At 33.4% G+C, this 19,984-nt stretch overlaps 1 protein-coding gene across 2 annotated transcripts in view; it reads left to right on the top strand.

Annotated features, from left to right (window-relative positions):
• Positions 1-24: 24 nt before the first annotated feature.
• Positions 25-19,984, top strand: part of HEATR5B (HEAT repeat containing 5B) — a 127,860-nt gene continuing 107,900 nt past the window's right edge. Inside the window, exons 1-6 of one of the 2 annotated variants that reach the window (XM_074288186.1) lie at positions 25-162; positions 769-877; positions 5,246-5,410; positions 5,646-5,857; positions 12,006-12,114; positions 13,450-13,599. In XM_074288186.1, coding sequence (XP_074144287.1) covers positions 5,285-5,410; positions 5,646-5,857; positions 12,006-12,114; positions 13,450-13,599 — 597 coding nt within the window. In that variant the 5' untranslated portion in view covers positions 25-162; positions 769-877; positions 5,246-5,284. Of the gene's footprint in view, positions 163-767; positions 878-2,055; positions 2,127-5,245; positions 5,411-5,645; positions 5,858-12,005; positions 12,115-13,449; positions 13,600-19,984 lie in introns of those variants that run through there. The other variant, XM_074288185.1, reaches the window with a different exon arrangement.

Here is a 19,984-nt window from a genome sequence, read left to right as displayed (position 1 = left end):
GGCTCCCGCGGCTTCCTGCTTCCAGGGCGGCGTATCCGGGTCACTTCGGTGGGGCTGCTTGGCTGCGGCTGCTCCTGCGGCTGCTTTTGCTTATGCTGCTCTCGGGCCGCCGCATTCTCCTGGGTCAGCCGGTCCGCGAAGAAGGGGCTCCCCTCTCTGGAGGTAAGGGAGTCTTCGTCTCCTTCTCCTCCCAGGTCTCCCGAGCTCGCCCGTCCTGCTGCTCTCCCCGAGAGCAAACGGGATCTGCCTCTGTTTTGGGCCGCAGGTTGAGTCTTCACCTGCAGTGAGTGACTGAATGAGTGACGGGCCAGGCCCACTCTTCCTTCCCTTCCCGCTCCCTCCGGGATGCTCACAGATACGTAGTCCTGCGGTACTCTGAGCTCCTGTCAGGGACGCTGGGTCTCCTTGTCAGACCTCAGCCCCACGACCTGGACTCATCCCCCTGCGGGCGCCCCGAGTCCCGGACTGGAGATCGGCGGGGTCTCTTCCCGTGGACTAGGTTCTCGTGCCCACAGCCTACTATTGCATCTGCGGAAGTAGGGGAGGGAGGAGTTTGCCGTCTGCCTGGTCCCAGGTACAGAACTTCACTAGGCTGAGGAGGGTAATCCGGGACTGCTTGGAACAATAGTCTAGAATCAGGGAGAAGGAAGATCTGGCTAATTAATTAATAACCGTTGACGGTTTGATTGTCTTTTGATCTACTTATATCATCTCTCTGACCCCTTCTCCTCATCTAAATTTAAGCTCTTTTCTTTTTTTTTTTTTTAGGGATTCTTTAAAGGTTCCCGTCTCCCCAAAAGCTAGTTCAGTGCCTAGTTCTTAGCTGTCTCTTAATAAATGCTTTTTGACCGACTGATGCTCTCCACCACCTGGTGAGGTAGGTTATATTATTCCCTTTTTATTGTTGAGGAAACCAAAGATCTTTAAATGGCTTGCTAGAGCTTTTGTGCTGAATTGTAATTCAAATCCACATTGCTCTTGGCTCTTCACTCAGACTACTACGTCATTTATGGACACCTTGTCATTTTTTAAAGTGGATATGATACCTGTTCTACCTGCATAAATTATAGCTAAAATTTATATAACAATTTTAAGTTTGCAAAGCACTTTATATATCTTTTTTTTTTTCCCTGAGGCTGGGTTAAAGTGACTTGCCCAGCTAGGAAGTGTTAAGTGTCTGAGACCAGATTTGAACTCGGGTCCTCCTGAATTCACTTTATATATGTTGCTTCATCCTCAGATTAATTGAGTGAGGTAGATGCTATTATTTTACTCATTTTACAAATTAGGAAGCTGATGTTGAGAGGTTTAAGCAGTTTAACCAAAATCATGGTTACTAAGTTTCTGAGGCTGAACTTGAACCTCTGGTTCCGCGCTCTATTTGCTATTCTATCCACCACCAAAAGAGGTGGTACAGATTAAGTGTGGAACATGTGATGCAAATGTATCATTGCTATTGGTTGTTGTAGAATCCTGTACATTTGATATAGAATGTTATTCTTTTTAGACACTATGTGCAAGTAGAAATTGTTGCACAAGAATGATAATGTTACTTTATGGAAGACTTTCCTGGATTTTAGAAAGTGAAGATTATATTGAAACAATAGTAAATAAGATATAAAAAGCTTTGTTACTCTTAGCTTTTTACCCAATATTTGACACTTTTTAAATATTGGAGTTTCTAGGATGTTTCTTTCCTTTTAATAGTATTCTTTTGGTAAATATGCTGACTTCACAGATTTGGGCCAACTCAGTATTATTTTGAAATAATAATAAGCATGTAGTATTACGTCTCTAGTCAAGACATTTTAAAATTATTACTAGGCATTCTAGAAATGAACCTTTCCAGGGATCATTTTAACCAAGACAAACTTGTGTCATAGTCTTGCAGATAAGCTGATGTTAAAAGTTAATAAGTATGTTATGCTTTCTACGTACTTCCCTATATGCCTTGTAGTTTATTTTAGACCTTTGGCATCAGTACATTGTTTTAAATAAATCAATTGGAGTTGTTTTAATTTATGCCATATCTTTTTCTCATGTTTATTCTTCCAGCTTTCTTTGCTCTAACAAGTTGGTGGTCTGATGGTACACAGACAGCTGATTGAGGAATGACTCCCATATCAGTAAGGAGTCATTGCCTGTGTGTTAAAATATAATTAATTCATTTTTGTGATGTTATTCAGTGCTCTCCATGTCCAGGCCTTCTCAGTCTTAAATAGAATGTATTCATGATGTACAGGCATGAAACTGCTAGAGAGTCAATAAGTCTTTGGTCTCTCAAGTTCCTTACTCTTCAACCATACTTTTTAACAGATTATTCACTGTCAAACAGTCAATTCACAAACATTTATTAAGAACCTTCTATGTGCCAAGTACTGGGAATATAAGACAAATGGGGCTAGTATGATGGAATGTTTATATAAAGGAAATACAAAGTAATTTGAAGGAGGTACTAATTGGAGGAGGGAATCAAGAAAGGCTTCATGTAGGAGATGGCACTGAAACTCAACTTTATAGGAAGCTAAGAGGTTAAGTTAATGAGGGAATTCATTCCAGACATAGGGGACAGCTTGAACAAAGGCATGTTAATGGGAAATAGATGGATTGTAATTGGAACTGAAATTAGAATAGTTTGATTAGAATGTAGAATACATGAACTATGGTTTATATAAGACCATATAAATTAACTTATTCTTTTGAGCTCTCCTCTATCTTTCTCTGACTCCCTAACATGTATAGATTCAAAGCCTTAGCATACTGTGAGCACATAAATCCTATACATATGTTACCCTTTTCCTCCAACCATCTCTTGAAACTCCTCCTGCTTTGACCTCCCAGATTTTCAGATAGGTGATGCTATTCCCTAATGACATAAACTCCATGGAACGAAATAAGGAAAAGTGTATTTTAAGATCATGGATTATAAACAAGAAAAGTGAAAGAAATCAATCTCCCTCCTGATTCTCATTCCAATGGGATTTATAATAGCTCATAGTCTTGGCACGTAGACCATTGTGGTTCATTGTGATTCTTGTCTCCATCTCTGCTCTAGAATCCGAATTGGCTGCACATTGCTAGTCTTGAGATGTTGCCTTCACTGGCAATGCAAAACTGTAGTGGTACCTTCCCCTGTGCCTACCTTTGTCTTGAAATAACTCAATATCAAAGTATATGTTGATCTAATTTAGCTATATGTAGGATTTCTTTATTCATTCCTGTGCAATAGATGTTAGCACATAAGCCATAGTCATTTTCATGGTGGTATTTTTGCATATATTTTTCATGAGCTCTTATTTTAATAGGTAATGATTAAATAAATGTTCCATGAAATGATATTTCTTGTTGTCTTTGGGCATACCATAAAATTAAATTCTTGTGCTTTTTTGTTTGCCTCTCCAGGGTTTTAAGAAGATTAGTAAATCAAGGATATATGATGAAATTTAGACCCTTCATTCAGAAATTATTCCGCATGTCTTTGATCATACCATTGTCTCATAACCTCCTCAAAAGCCTCTAGTGGCTTTTTTTTTTTTTTTTTACTTCTAAAATATATAATCCAACCTACTTCACCTGTCTCTCTTTACAGAATCTGGCTCAAACCTACCTTTTCAACTTGTTTTCATATTAATTTCCTTCATGTACTCCATGTTCTGGCTATATTATTTTATGAACCATTCAACATGACATCTGCTTCCACATATTCATATAAGTATTCCCTTGTATGTCAAATAAATTCCCTCTTCATTTTTACCTCAGAGTCCTTAAAGTTTTGACTGATGGCTCAGGTATCACTGTTTTCTGTGAAGTCTTTTCTGTTCTTATCAGCTGAAAGTATTTTCTCCCTCTTCAAATATTCTTAGACAATTTTTTCTTTGTCTGGGTTTCTTACTCTGCATGTCATTCTATCTTGTGTCATACTTATCATTTTATATATTGCATCTCTTGAAGCCAAGCACTATGTTGTCTTTCCTTTTTGATATATAGACTCCTAGCACAGTGCTTTACACTTGGATAGTTAAATAATATTTGTTAAATTGTTGAATTTGTTAAATTTTTATATAAATCATTTTCTTTTAAAACTATGTTCTGGGTCTGGATAGGTTATATAAATGATTTTGTATATCAAAGATCTTTTCCTGAAGTCCCTTTCCTATTTTAGGGTTTGCTTTATTTAGAAAAAAGTTTATTGATATATTTGTTTTTACATCACATTTCTCAGCATTTCCCTGCTTCCATCTCCTCAGAGAATACTATATAATAAAGTAAAAAAGGGAGAATAAAAGAACAGTTCCTCAAAACTAACCAAGATATTTTAAAAATTTGACTATATGCATTGTTCCACAGCCATAGTCCCCTATGTCTATAATGAAATGAATTGAGCTTTCTCATAGCTCTTCTTTGGGTCAAGCCTCATCATTCTAATTTTGTAGCATACAGTTGATTGTTTTGTTAGTCTTCCATTTATGTTGTTATGGCTATGCATACTGTTTCCTTGGTTTTGCTTATTTCACTTATCATCAGTTCATAAAAATCTTCCTATGTTTCTCTGTATTAATGATATTCATCATTTCTTAGTAATATTCTATTGCATTTGTGTATACAATTTGCTTAGCCATTCTTTACTTGAAAGACATCCATTTTGTTTCTAGTTCTTCATCACTACAAGAAATAATGCTATAAATATTTTGGTATATATAATTTTTGTCATTGACATTTTTGGATTATATTCACATCAGCAAAATATGTAAAAAAAGTATGCACATTTTATTTATTGACTTTCTTTGCATGATTTTTAATTGTTTGTATATTTTAACCACTTTTTTTGGATATGATTTCATATTGAATGTATATTTTGACTACTTTCTTTACATGATTCCTCCTTGGTTCCCAGAATAATTGAGCCAGTTTTCAGCTCCACCAATGCATTATTGTATCTGTCTTAACACAAATCCTCCAACATTGACCATTTCCTTCTTTGTAAATTTTTTTCTAATTTGTTGGGGGTGAGGTGAAAATTCAGAGTTGTTTCATTTAGATTTTTCTTTATTTGTGATTTGTTACTTTCTTTTATATGGTTTTTGAAGAAGCTTGCAGTTCTTTTAAGAATTCTTTGTTTTTATTTTTTGACCACTTATCTAGTGGGAAAGGTAATGGCATCTTATTTTTAAATGCTTAAACTCTGTTTAGTTTTTCATTAAAAGCATATTGAAAAAGCAATGTTTCATGGTTTTTAATCTGTTAGGTAAATCACACACATCGTGATTCAAGAATTTCACCAATAATGGAGTTGGCCCATAGTTTATTGCTAAATGAAGAAGCTTTGGCCCAAATTACTGAAGCAAAGAGGCCTGTTTTTATCTTTGAGTGGTTGCGATTTCTTGACAAAGTCCTGGTAGCTGCCAACAAGGTATGGTTTTTCTATTTGCACAATCAACAAAGGAAGATTTAATTTAGGAAAGGTGGGAAATGAATTCAATTTACTTGGTATTCTTTCTGAAGCTTACAGCTTTTGTTGATGGTGTTATATAATATAGTATATTTCTATGAGTATTTGATTTTTAATACTAATTTTTTAGTTGGTAAGAAAAAACAGTAGCATTATACATGCAACTAAAAATGCTGTTTGCTTTTTTTTATGACAGACTGATGTGAAGGAAAAACAGAAAAAGCTTGTTGAACAACTCACTGGATTAATAAGTAGTTCTCCTGGCCCCCCAACAAGGAAATTATTAGCTAAAAATCTTGCAGCTCTTTATAGCATTGGAGATACTTTCACTGTTTTTCAAACTCTTGACAAGTGTAATGATATTATCAAAAACAAAGATGATACTGCAGCCTATTTGCCAACCAAACTGTAAGTACTAAAATATTTTGATATAGACCTAGGCAAAATTGTCATTTTTCTCTAGTTTATCATAGTATAACTTAATTTATTTCATGGTGTCAATTTTATTCTGGATTAAGGATATCTAAATAGTTTGACTTGTACACAATATAGTAAGTGATTTTTTTCTCCCCATGATCCAAATGGTGTGCAGATATGTTCTAAATAAGTTGCTTTAGCAAGTATTTAACAATTATGTCAATATAATTTAAAAGTAAATTTTCATTACAAAATTAAAATTTCAATCAATGCAAAGAAATGGAATTCCAAAAAAACAAAATTACATTATTTGTATTTTGTTAAGATAAGATATGAACTTTAATAATGACAAGTTATTTGAATTGTGTCCTTTTCTATTTAATTTCTAGTTATATTTAAACTTTTTCTGTTGTATTACATGTAGTTGTCAATGTGTATGTTTTTTCTTCACAGTGCATCATTTCACAAAAACCTTTTCATGTTTATAACATTTGTACTTGTCATTACATTAATATATTGTAGTATATATAGTCATTCCCCAATTTTTATACATATAGGCCTCAAAATAGTTTTTCATATGAACTGTTGTCAAGTTACATTTTGATTTAGTGATTCTTTTTCATCTAAATATAGGACTTTACATTCATTATTACTAAATTTCATCTTACTGGTGAAATAATTGAGATTGAGATAATTTTGAATCATGATTCTGCCATGCAACTTATTAATCATTTAGCTGTTCCTTTCATCTTTGTATTAGCAGTGTGTTTGGTAAAACTTGCCTTCTATATATATGTAAATCTTAGATAAAATTGAGTATTTGACAGAAACAAGGAGGGCAACTTTTGGCATTATGTCTAAGAAATCTTTCCTGATTGATGTCACTCAATTATTAATATTTGGGTATTATTTTCAACTATTTGCACATATATTTTTTAGTATCTTTGTACCTGCTTTTCTTCCTTCATATGTACAAGGACATCAAAATTCATCAATCCTTTGAAGAAATTAAGATAGACTATGTCATCATCATGCTCTTTCTATTTTACTAGTAACCCCTTATCCCACTCTCATTCCTAAATGAAACTAGTGTGGCACTAGTATTGCTTTTTTTTTTTTTCTTAGTGATTCTATGTTATGCTTTTCAAATTGATTATATATCATCTGACTAGAAATACCATCTAGAATTTTTCTGAAATTTGACATGGTTTATAATTCTCTAACTTGGGAAATCTATTTTTGCCTCTTTTTTGGGGGGACTATTAGACATTGCCTCATTCAAAGTCTAAAGATACTTCTCTTATTCTCTGTGATTTCTTAATGATTCCTTATAGTACTTTATGTAATTCATTAGCCAAGGTTGTAATTTGCCATATTTTCTTACTTTTTACATATTTGGGACATCTGTGATCTCTTTACTTTGTCTTGTCTTTTTCAGATTAAAAAGATTTATTGTTGTTTAGCTTATTGGCTTTTCCTTTCTTCAGTTTTCCTCCTTATTATTAATGAACATTCCCCCCCCCTTTTTTTTTTTTTTTTTGATAATAGCTTTTTCTTTTCTTTTCTTTTTTTATTATAGCTTTTTATTTACAAGATATATGCCTTTTGTTCCCTCCTTCCTCTCACCCCCAGTACCTCAGATGGCAGGTTGACCAATATATGTTACATTTTTTAAGTATAAATTAAATACAATAAATGTATACATGTTCAAATAGTTGTTTTGCTGTATAAAAAGAATCAGATTTTGAAATAGTGTACCATTAGCCTGTGAAGGAAATGAAAAATGCAGGCAGACAAAAATAGGGGTATTGGGAATTCTATGTAGTGGTTCATAGTTATCTCCCAGAGAGTTCTTTTGCTGGGCATAACTGGTTCAGTTCATTACTGCTCTATTGGAACTGATTTGGTTAATCTCATTGTTGAAGATGGCTACATTCATCAGAATTGATCTCCTGGTCCTGCTCATTTCATTCAGCATCAGTTCATGTAAGTCTCTCCAGGCCTTTCTGAAATCATCCTGTTGATCATTTCTTACAGAACAATAATATTCCATATTATTCATATACCACAATTTATTCAGCCATTCTCCAATTGATGGGCATCCACTTAGTTTCCAGTTTCTGGCCACTACAAAGAGAGCTGCCACAAACATTCTTGCACATACAGGTCCCTTTCCCTTCTTTAAGATCTCTTTGGGATATAAGCCCAGTAGTAACACTGCTGGGTCAAAGGGTATGCACAGTTGGATAATTTTTTGAGGATAGTTCCAAATTGCTCTCCAGAATGGCTGGATCTATTCATAACTCCACCAACAATGTATCAGTGTCCCAGTTTTCCCACATCCCCTCCAACATTCATCATTATTTGTTCCTGTCATCTTAGCCAATCTGACAGGTGTGTGGTGGTATCTCAGAGTTGTCTTAATTTGCATTTCTCTGATCAGTAGTGATTTGGAACATCTTTTCATATGTCTAGAAATAGTTTCAATTTCTTCATCTGAGAATTGTCTATTCATATCCTTTGACCATTTATCAATTGGAGAATAGCTTGATTTCTTATAAGTTAGAGTCAATTCTCTCTATATTTTGGAAATGAGGCTTTTATCAGAACCTTTGAGTGTAAAAATGTTTTCCCAGTTTATTGCTTCCCTTTTAATTTTATCTGCATTAGTTTTGTTTGTACAAAAACTTTTCAATTTGATATAATCAAAATTTTCTATTTTGTGATCAATAATGATTTCTAGTTCTTCTTTGTTCATAAATTCCTTCCTCTTCCACAGGTCTGAGAGGTAAACTATCCTATGTTCCTCTAATTTATTCATAATCTCATTCTTTATGCTGAGATCATGAACCCATTTTGACCTTTTCTTGGTGTATAGTGTTAAATGTGGATCAATGCCTAGTTTCTGCCATAATAATTACCAATTTTCCCAGCAATTTTTGTCAAACATTGAGTTCTTATTCCAAAAGCTGGGGTCTTTAGGTTTGTCAAACACTAGATTATTAAAGTTATTGACTGTTTTGTCCTTTGAACCTAACCTATTCCACTGATCTACTAGTCTATTTCTTAGCCAATACCAAATGGTTTTGGTAACTGCTGCTTTATAATATAATTTTAGATCTGGTACAGCTAGGCCACCTTCATTTTTTCATTAGTTCCCTTGAAATTCTTGATCTTTTGTTTTTCCTTATGAAATTTGTTGTTATTTTTTCTAGGTCATTAAAATAGTTTTTTGGGAGTCTGATTGGTATAGCACTAAATAAATTGATTAGTTTATGTAGAATTATCACTTTTATTATATTTGCTCTCCCTATCCAAGAGCATTTAATATTTTTCTAATTGGTTATATCAGATTTAATTTGTGTGGAAAGTGTTCTGTAGTTTTGCTAATACAGTCTCTGATTTTCCCTTGGCAGATAGATTCCTAAATATTTTATGCTATCAGTAGTTACTTTAAATGGAATTTCTCTTTGTAACTCTGTTGGATTTTGTTGGTGATATATAAGAATGCTGATGACTTATGTGGGTTTATTTTGTATCCTGCAACTTTGCTAAAGGTGTGAATTATTTCTAATAGCTTTTTAGTAGAATCTCTGGGGCTCTCTAAATATACCATCCTATCATCAATAGCTTTTTATTTTCAAAATATGTGCAAAGCTAGTTTTCAACATTCATCTTTGCAAAACCTTGTGTTCCAGATTTTTCTCCCTCCTTCTTATCCCCCTCCTCCTAGAGAGCAAGTAATTCAATATAGGTTAAACATGTACAGTTCTTCTAAACATATTTCCACATTTATCTCGCACAAGAAAAATCAGATCAAAAAAGAAAAAAAGAGAAAGGAAAAAAAAAAGCAAGCAAACAATAAGAGAAAAAGGTAAAAATACTATGTTATGATCCATATTCAGTCCCCATAGTCCTCTTTCTGGATACAGATGACTTTCTTCATCTCATTGTTGAAAAGAGCCAAGTCCATCACAGTTGATCATCACATAATCTTGTTGTTGCTTTGCACAATGTTCTCTTGGTTCTCCTCACTTTATTTAGTAATCAGTTCATTTAAATCTCCCCGGGCCTTTCTGAAATCAGCCCGCTGATTGATTCTTATGGAACAATAATATCCTATTATATTTATATACTGTAACTTATTCAGACATTCTTCAACTAATGGGCATCCACTCAGTTTCTAGCTCCTTGCCACTACAAAAAGTATTACTACAAACATTTTTACACATGTGGGTCCTTATCCCTTTTTCATGATTTCTTTGGGATACAGAAACTGTAGAGACACTACTGGATCAAATTGTATGCACAGGTTTGATAGCCCCTTAGGCATAGTTCCAAATTGCTCTACAGAGTGTTTGGATTGGATGAACATACTTCTTACTCATCATACAACAATTTGTTTTGCACATTTACACATAATTTTATATCAGTTCTAGTATAATAACAGATTGCATTGAATGTTTATTTAATTGAATTTTAGCCTTCAGCTTTCCTGATTTTCTGACCAGCATCAACAGATAAAAAGTATCCTCTTCCCTTACACAAAAGGCAGAAATGGTTTCTTGTTGTGGATGCAGCTGACATGTTGTTTTTCTTACTAAAATATTAGTTTGACTCTTCCCATCATATATATCCTTTGTAGTGTCTTTTATACCATTTCTTGTACTTAAATTGCTATCGGTAAAATAATATAATCTATAATATTTATACAGACATTGCATCTTTCCATTGCCTTGTAGATCACTTAAAAATGAGTGGTAAGTAGGAGAAGAATGTTGGACTCTCAAAAGATCTGGGTTTAGATCTTGAGTTTACTATTTATTAATTGTTCTAGACAATTCACTTAGCATCTTAAAGCCTAGTTTGGGGCATTTGTAAAATTAGAAGGTTGGACTAAATAATCTCTATAGTTAATTTTAGCACTAACATTGTGATTATGTGATTACAAGCTTCCTGTTAACTTCCATTTTGTCAGCCAGTAATTCTTGATTGATCAAGATTGCATCTAGAATTCCCATCATTGCTTACTATTTCTGAGATATGAAATTATTAGCAAAGAAAAGCAGAATTTATTAAATATGTGTTTCAGTGAAATTATATTATTTGTAGATGAAGGGACACTTGAAAGAAGGCCTTTGTAGCTTACATCAATGCCAATTTTGTACTACAGAGTACAAATATTCTATATAGAATGAATCTGTGATCAATTAAAGTCTTCCCTGACTTTGACACATAATGTTTTCTATCTTGCTAGGAATTTATCTTAAATATTTTGGAGTCAGTGCATAGTCCAGCAATACAAATTCTGCTCTTAAATATCATCTATATAAAATAGCCAAATGTTTTTTGGTTTGTGACCTCTTCTGAAGTTAGGACTATTTATGATAAAAGAAATAATATCTTCTGAGTTGTTAAGTTCTTCAATTTCTTTCCTATGTAAATTTTAAAGTTTTCAGAGATGCATTCATTATGTTTTATGTCTTTCATTGAAAATTAGGAGACTTTTTGGGAAAAAAGTTAATTTTAATGAAACAATATAAATTCAGGTACAACTTGAGTACTCACTCCAGGAAGATCTTACTTACTCATTTGACATTTTATCTAAACTGCCTCCATATCTCATGGTAGGAAGTCTTTAACAACTGTTAATGCATTTAAGCTTTCTGGGTATAGCAATAGGATTATTTTTACCTGCTAGTGCCTTCTTCCTGAGACTTTGCATGGCAGTCAGGATATTTCTCATTTATTTTTAACATATCATGATCAAAATTATCTTCTGTGTTTTTTTAAAATGCCCTATTATAGCATTATGAAAGTATGAATCATTTGATCTGTGCCTCAATTCCATTGTAAGCACATACAAAGTACGTATGTAGTAGACCCTTAATATTTGCTGTTTGAAATTTATTGACTAGAGATGTAATACAGTTGTCATTACTTGCTAAATCAAACATTTTTGAAAAGTTGAATTTTAGTAATGATAAATGCTATATTAATGAAAATGGGTATTAAAAATGAGTCTAGACAATCCGAATTAATTTTTAAAATGAGAATTTCATTTAATAAAACTTTTGAAGCTGTCCTGTTAACTTAGGCATTTGAAATGGTTTTAAAGGTTGAATATCACTTCTTATAGGGCTGCAGTAGCATGTGTTGGGGCATTTTATGAAAAAATGGGGAGAATGTTAGGAAGTGCATTTCCAGAAACAGTTAACAATCTTTTGAAGTCTCTGAAAAACGCAGAGGTAAGTTACAGAACAAGTTCCATATATATGTTTATGTTTTTTGTTTGTGAGAAGAATTCATTTGACTTAAATAGATATCCATTTGCCTTATATCTTTATAACTAGAAAATTTAGCTGTTTAGTAAGGGGCAATTTATAATCAACTTTCAGGGCAAAAGAAAATTTCCTAAGTGTACTTCACTGCTTAAAATTTATTGTGAATAGGAGAAAGACCCCTATTCCATGTGAAGAAGCAACATATTCCATTAATTTTGTGAAACAATGTATCTTTCTTACAACTTTCTCAATTGCCTTTTGTAATCAACCATGAGGCCTACCAATAATCTACATTAAGAGCAAACCTTTTTGTAGCAAACTATAGAAGATGTCTTGTGAGCTTTGTTGTCCCCTTTAGGTGTTCTTCATTAATCTTAAGTATTTCTCATTCATGTTGTAAAAGTGGGATGTCTTTCCCTTGGAAATATAAAACACGTACTTAAACAACTTGTACCTTTGAATTAATCAATAACTAATTAATGATGAATTAGTCAATCAGTATATTCTAAATACCTTGCTCCCTGAATAAGGTCACAGTGAATTTAATTGTAAGATGAGCCTGAACATTAATGTGTAGGTTAAATAGAAAATTGAGTCATTTGTTTAGCTTAATTTTATCCTATTTTCCAGCTAAAATTTTATTTTTTTAATGCTAAGTTTTTATTGTCAACTTTCAAAGACTTATTTTCAGAATAACCTTTGCTTCCATTCTAGAACTCTGCTTTTTAAACTCAGATCTGTCTTATGAAAATAGCAATTCTGAAAAAAATGTTGCTACTAGTACTTTTTTTCCATCTAAAATAATAAACATAAAGTTATATAGCAAAAAATATATATCTGCAATATTTGTTAATAATATTTGAAACAAGGGGCAGCTAGGTGGTGCAGTGGATAGAGCACCAGCCCTGAATTCAGGAGGACCCGAGTTCAAATCTGGTCTCTGACACTTAACACTTCCTAGCTGTGTGACCCTGGGCAAGTCACTTAACCCCAGCCTAAAAAAAAAAAAGTCTCAGCTAAAAATAATATTTGAAATAGGCTCACTTTCCCTCTATTTTGCACCAGAATTTCTTTGTTCTATATCCCTCTATTTTGGAGATATTCTGGATCTTCATAATGTTGGACTGGAATTTGTAGTGGCTATCAATAGAAATCATACTCAGAAGGATTATATGACCGTATTGTTTGGGAAACACTAATCTAGAAATATTCTTAGAGATAGTAGTAATGGTTTGGTGTAGTATCCTTGCTTCATCTAAAAATTTGTTGATGGAATTTTTTTTTAATACACGTACACAGTCTCAAGGCCGAAGTGAAATCTTAATGAGTTTACAAAAAGTCCTAAATGGACTGGGTGGTGCAGCAGCTTCTTGTCATCGTGATATTTATAAGAATGCAAGATCTCTGCTAAGTGACAGATCTATGGCTGTTAGGTGTGCAGTTGCTAAAGTAAGTATTTTATTGATTTCAATGTGATTATCTTATTAATGTAAGAATTTCCTCCTCCAGTACAGTTTGCAGTTTCTTAATGCCTCATTATTCATATCCTCCCATAAGTTATCCATCAAGAATCTATACAATGCTTTGTAGGCCTTGCTTTGGTTATGATAAAGTTGTAAATTATGCTTATTTTGTTATCTTCAAAGTTATTGTCCTCAAAGTAATTTATACTTATTTTCTAGGGTGTTAAATATGAGACTAGAGATTTTAAAATATTTTTAAGCTGGCTTATTTCTTAGAGAAAAATGAATTAACTCTTTTAAGGATATGAAGCTTTTATTGAAGAATTAAATTAATTTTAGATCTTCCATAAAGTCCTTTGTATTGACAGCCATTAGTGTTAGAAGAGAAGTAGCTTAAATGTAAATATTTTTGGAGTATTTTAATAGTAATCATTGTTTTTAAATTTGTGCATATTAGATTTCTTTGACCTTTATGTATAAATCAGACTTTTTAGTGAATATTATGTATTTAAAGGAATAACCATCTTTAATATGTCTAACATTAAGACAGTACTGAAACATTATATATATAAACAGTTTTTTTTAAAAATGACTTGCAGAATTCCAAATTTACATTATTATATTCTTATACAAAATAAGTCTATTTAGAATTAAAATATGTACCTAATGCACTTAGGTATTTTACATATCATTATGTATTTCCAGAGAAACTTAAAACCAAAAAGATTGAGAAATTGAAGCTGTCATTAATGAAGATTAAATATCTTTGAAATTACAGATTTAAGATAGAAAAACTTGACTTAGATTTTTATGAACATAGGTATTACTTAAATACCGCATAGTTAATGGGAAAAGGGAAAGTGATAGAAGTCTACTGCACTTCTTTCTTACTTTGCACTTTATGATCAATAAGTTTTTTTTTTTAATAAAATCATAAATTAAAAAAAAATTTTAAAAGAATTTTTCATCAGGTACTATGCTAGGCAAAAGGAATACACAATTTTAAAAAGGAAATAGTTTTTCCATGTACATAGAGAACTAAATACAAAATAGATGCAAGTAAATAGGAAGTAATTTCTGAGGGATATTACTTTGGGAAGCAGAATAGATTTCCTGCAGAAGATAGCACTTGAAGTAAACTTTGAAAGAAGCTCAGAAGATAAAAGAGGATACCTTCCTGGTAGAGGGACAACCTGTGCAGATACAGAGATACAGAATATATACATATCTATATCCAGCCAGCCATCTAATCTTATGTATGTATGTATGTATCTATCTATATTTTATAAAAGGAACCAAAAGTAGCTCATTTCATTTTGAATGTAGAGTACATAGAAGAGAATAATGTTCACTAAGCCCAGAAAGTCAACCTAGAACCAGATTATTAAGGTTTAAAAAGCAACAGAGAATTTCCATTTTATCCTAATGGCAAGAAGAAGTCACTGGAACTTCTTGAACAGGAAGTGAAATGTTCAGAACTGTTTTTTCAAGACTATCAACTTGGTAACTAGGGAGAAGATGACTTGGAAAAAGGAGAGACTTGAATTAGAGAGACCAATTAGGAACCTATGGAAGTAAGGTAGGAGAGAGAATGATGAAGGCCCAAAGAGGGTTATTTGTGTGAGTAGTGAGAAAGGAAGTGATATGAGACATATTGTGGAGATAGAAATAGCTTAATTTAGTAACTGATTGGCTGTGTGGGTAAGAGGTAAGGGTGAGAAGTGGAGATTGATACTAAGATTAAAAATCTGGGTGGCTAGAAGAGTATTGGTGTCTTTGATAGTAACCTTAGGCAATGTGTAATACTCATTTATGCTAAAAGCCATATAAAATATAGTTATAGAGAGACCTTTATTATTATTATTAATAAAGCACCTATCTAAAACCAAATCAAGCTTCATTTGCAAAGGGGCTATAATAGAACATTATCAGGAAATTAAGGAGTAGAGTAAGGATACCTACTATCCCCACTATATTTGATATGGTTCTGGAAATACTAGCAATAATAATAAGACAAAAGTAAGAAACTAGAGGCATAAACATAGAGAAAGAGGAGATAAAACTATCTCTGATAATATGATATTATATTTAGCAAATCTCAGGGAAACAACAAAGGTGCTATTTAGGACAACTAACAGCTTCTGAAAATTTGCAGTCTACAAAATAAATCCTTAAATATTAACTATGTTTCCATATAACAACAAAATCCAAGAGGTAAAATATTACAAAGGGAAATCCCATTGCAAATAACTGCAGGACACACCAAATATCTGAGGATGTAGCTATCAAAGCACAGAAAAGGTTTATATAAATTCAATTACAAAGTATTCCTTAATGAAATAAAGAATAGCTGAAATAACTACAAAAATATTCAGTCCTCCTGGCTGAGTAATTCCAATATAATAGAAACCACAGTATTATCAAAGTTATTTTACAATTTTAATACTGTAGCAATTAAATTATCAAAGGGATTCTTTATATAATTGAATAAAATACTTAAATTCATTTGCAAATATCGAAAACCAAGCTGAAAAATGAAAAGTGATAGACTTGGAGGGGAATACCATTTTTGGAACTCAAATTAGGTGGAGGCAGCCATCTAATTCGATCAAAACAAAGTAAGGAATAATCAGAAAAAATGGAACTCCATTCCCGTGTTCAACCAGAAAATCATAAATTTCATAAGAAACAACTCCAAATTTACAAAAACTATCAGAATAACTGGAAAGCAGTTTTGCAGAAATTCAGCTTAGACCAATAGTAACTTACCATTAGCTTATTATTCTATAATATGTTGTAAATGGATTCCTGATTAACCTGAACAATAAATAAAAATAGTACTATAAAAAAAGAAGTGAAGCAGATTGTGTATCTCTCACATACATAGATAGAAAATATATTTTTAACCAAACATGGAATAAAAGTCATTATAAAAATAAATACATAACTTTGATTATATAAACCTGAAAATCTGTTTCACAAAATCAGTGTACTTAGGATTAGGAAGTAAATGATCGAGTGGGGAAAAGGGATCACTTCTTTTCATGATTTCTCTGATTGGCAAGATATAAAAACAATTTACATGCATACACACACCTTACATGCATATATACATGTGTATATATGTATATATCTAAATATATACATATCCATGTATATATCTATACATTTACTTATATACAAATATACATAAACATAAATATGTAGAAGCATATATATACATAAATATATAGAGAACCAAAAGCCATTTCCTAATAAATAAGTGGTCAAAGAATATGAACAAACAATTCTAAAAAGAATTTCAAACTCTAAACAACCATATGAAAGAATGTTCCAAAATAGTAATACAGAAAAATCAAATCCAAACAACTCTTATGATTTTACCTCACATCTTGGAAATTGACAGAGGTAACAAAAGGTGAGAATAGTCAATGTTGAAAGGGTAATGGGAAGATTACCAACCTATTTCATTGTTGAGGTAGCTGTGAATCAGTACAACTGTTTGAAAAAGAATTTGCAGTTATACAAATAAAGCAACTAAAACGTCCATATTCTTTGATGCAGAGATTGTCACTAAACTTATAAAAGGTTATTATTCCAAACATTTACTCTACATGTACAAATGAAATAGACTGTCATGACACTGTAAGAAATAATGAGCAGTCATATGACCAACATAATGATGGAATAGACCTTTTCTGCAATTCCTTTTAGATTTCTTTCCCCTTTTTCCTTCCTTATTTCCTTCTGAGCCTCCTAGTTCACATACATTGGAAGTAAAATAGCCACTCATGAATTTGATGCCACTGCTGATTGGCTTGGCATTAAAGCTTTGATCTTCTTGATTTCTGACCTAACCTAGTGTGTTCTTTTTTAGGCAGCCTGATGGTCACCTTGCTCTTGGGGGCTTACCATATTATAGCTTGATTTAATACAGATATGTAATTGACTTCAGCTCTCCTGTTGTTGAAAATCCCTGAGGTCAGGTGAGATCTATCAGCTCCTGCCTCCCCCCATCTTCAGGAATTATAAGTGTGCAGTATCATTTCTGGCTGGTCTCCAATGTTACACATACACAAACACAGAGAATACAGCAGACACAGAACAAATAACAGCTATATCTACATGTAATATTCTTAGTTCGGTTTTCTTGGGGTGTCTGGGAGCAGCCTTCATTTCAGTTCAGTAATCACCATGAGAGTAGCCAGGTATTAAAGTCCATAACGTTTATTGTCTCCTTGCCTGGGCAGCTTTCTTAGAGGCCTTCCGGAATCTTGGTTTCAGTGGAGAAATTAAAGAGGCCAACAACCAGGAGCCTGACTGAAAGTGGAATGAATTTCTGTCTCTTAGGCTCCAAGTGCTTCTAGTGTGCTTGTCCTCTGTGGCTCTCACTCTCTACTTATATGCTCTACACTGAGTATAAACCAATCATTATATCACTAGAATTATATCACCCATTATTCCTTGTAAGATTAAATCAATCATACTGAACCATGCTAAATTATATAACCATTGTCTCTATCAATTCCACTGACTTAGTACCTTGTAAGAATCCTTTTTGTTTTAAGTTCAGAGTTCTGGCCGATGGGCCATCTCCCGCTTTCTTTTGTTTTTAAAACATAGGTGGTCACTCTCCTGACATCTCAAGGAGGTGAGAACCCCAAAAAGGAGGTGATCACAATTTCCCTGACTCTTCAAAAAAGGGGTGAAAATACCATAAAAGGAGGTGATCATACCCTCTTTGACGTCTCAGGAAGGGAGATGAAAACACCAAAGGAAATGGGGAATCAAATCAGATTAGCCAGTCTGAAGGGCTTCATTTAAAACAGGTATACATAAATCTATCAACATGGGAGATATTGCACATAATTACATAAGCACATAGCAATATTACAGGCTAGTAGTGATGTAACAAACATGAATCAGCATGAGGAATTGTATATGTCCATAAGTCCTAGAAATAGTCCAAAACCTATCTATTGTCCATTACTTCACATGTGTAGGGAATTCAATGATTCCTGCAAGTTTTGATGTCCTGTATCAGTCTTTTCATTTCTCAGAGAATCCAATGATTCCTCCTCGTTTTGAAGTTCTGCAACAATTTTTTATCTTAGGAAATCCAATGATTCCTACTGGTTTTAAAGTTCTGCAACAGTCTTATCAACAATTTTTCATCTCAGGGAATCCAATGATTCCTGCTGATTCTGAAGTTCTGTAACAGGCTCATTATCAACCATGTTCTTTCAGTGTCAGATGTTTCTTAGGTCTTCTCCTTTGTTTCGAGGTTTTTCTCTTTTTCTGTGTCTCTCCAGGTATTCATTGGCACCCAAATGATTCCTTCTCCATCTGTAGGAATACAAGCAAACCATTTCTCCAAGCAATTAACCTATCTAGTTCCTTCTATTTACAATGTTCTCTCCACATCACCTGGCAATTACATTGGAGCTGCTCACACTGGACATTGTCCTTCTGTTGGGTTAAAAAAGCCTATATTCTCTCCAATTGTAATCCCTTTCTGCCATCTCATTGCTTTTTGGCTGATTGATTACATCAAAATCCTGAATTTCTAAAGACTCTCTGGGTATAACCTCAGCTGCTGTCATGCCCCACCTGTTTTTTGTTTGAGGTTTTGGAGCTGGGCCCCGTCTCTCATTTCGTGGGTTAATCTACACTCTGAGGCTCAGTGGAAGCCTCGGTTGCATTTTGGACGTAGGATTTTGAGTCTTATTCTCCCACCTTGTCCTCTCACTCTGTCTCTTTGCCTACATTGGGCTCTCAGATATCCTACTTTCTCAAAATGAAAGCATAAATGAGTTTTTCTGGAAAACCCTTGCCAAGAGGGACCCTGTCTTCCAATGTTTTGCAACATAGTCTGGGTATAATAAGCATTTGTGCCCACTATGGCACAGCATCTTATGATCTCCTCTAAAGGAGCATCTTTGTGTATTCCCCAAATAATTCTTCTACAAACTTCATTACCATTTTCTCTTGCCAGCTGTCTTATTATAATTTTTATAGCTGCATTTTCTCCAATGGTTCTTGTTTGCAGATATCCCACAAAGTCAGCAAAATGTTCATTAGGACCTTGCTCTATTTTTGTGAAGGCTTCCCCTCCATCTTTTCCTGGAAGGAAGCCCTATGCTTTGATTGCAGCAGCAGCAATTTGTTTATATACTATGGGGTAATTAATCTGTGCTGAATTCTCTGCATAATGACCTTCACCTGCTAGTTGGTCAAAGGTGATTTGTTTAATAACTCCAGTTTGCTTATTGCATTGGGCTTGTATCCTGCAAAGTTCATGATACTCTGAAAGCCACAAGTTTTGTCCAGGTTCTAAACATGTCCTTGCTATGGATTTCCAATCACTAGGG

The sequence above is a fragment of the Sminthopsis crassicaudata genome, chromosome 2, assembly GCF_048593235.1.
Source record: "Sminthopsis crassicaudata isolate SCR6 chromosome 2, ASM4859323v1, whole genome shotgun sequence".
In the NCBI taxonomy this organism is placed as follows: domain Eukaryota; kingdom Metazoa; phylum Chordata; class Mammalia; order Dasyuromorphia; family Dasyuridae; genus Sminthopsis; species Sminthopsis crassicaudata.
Note: the sequence above shows the minus strand (reverse complement) of the source record. Positions and strands in the feature narration are given on the sequence as shown.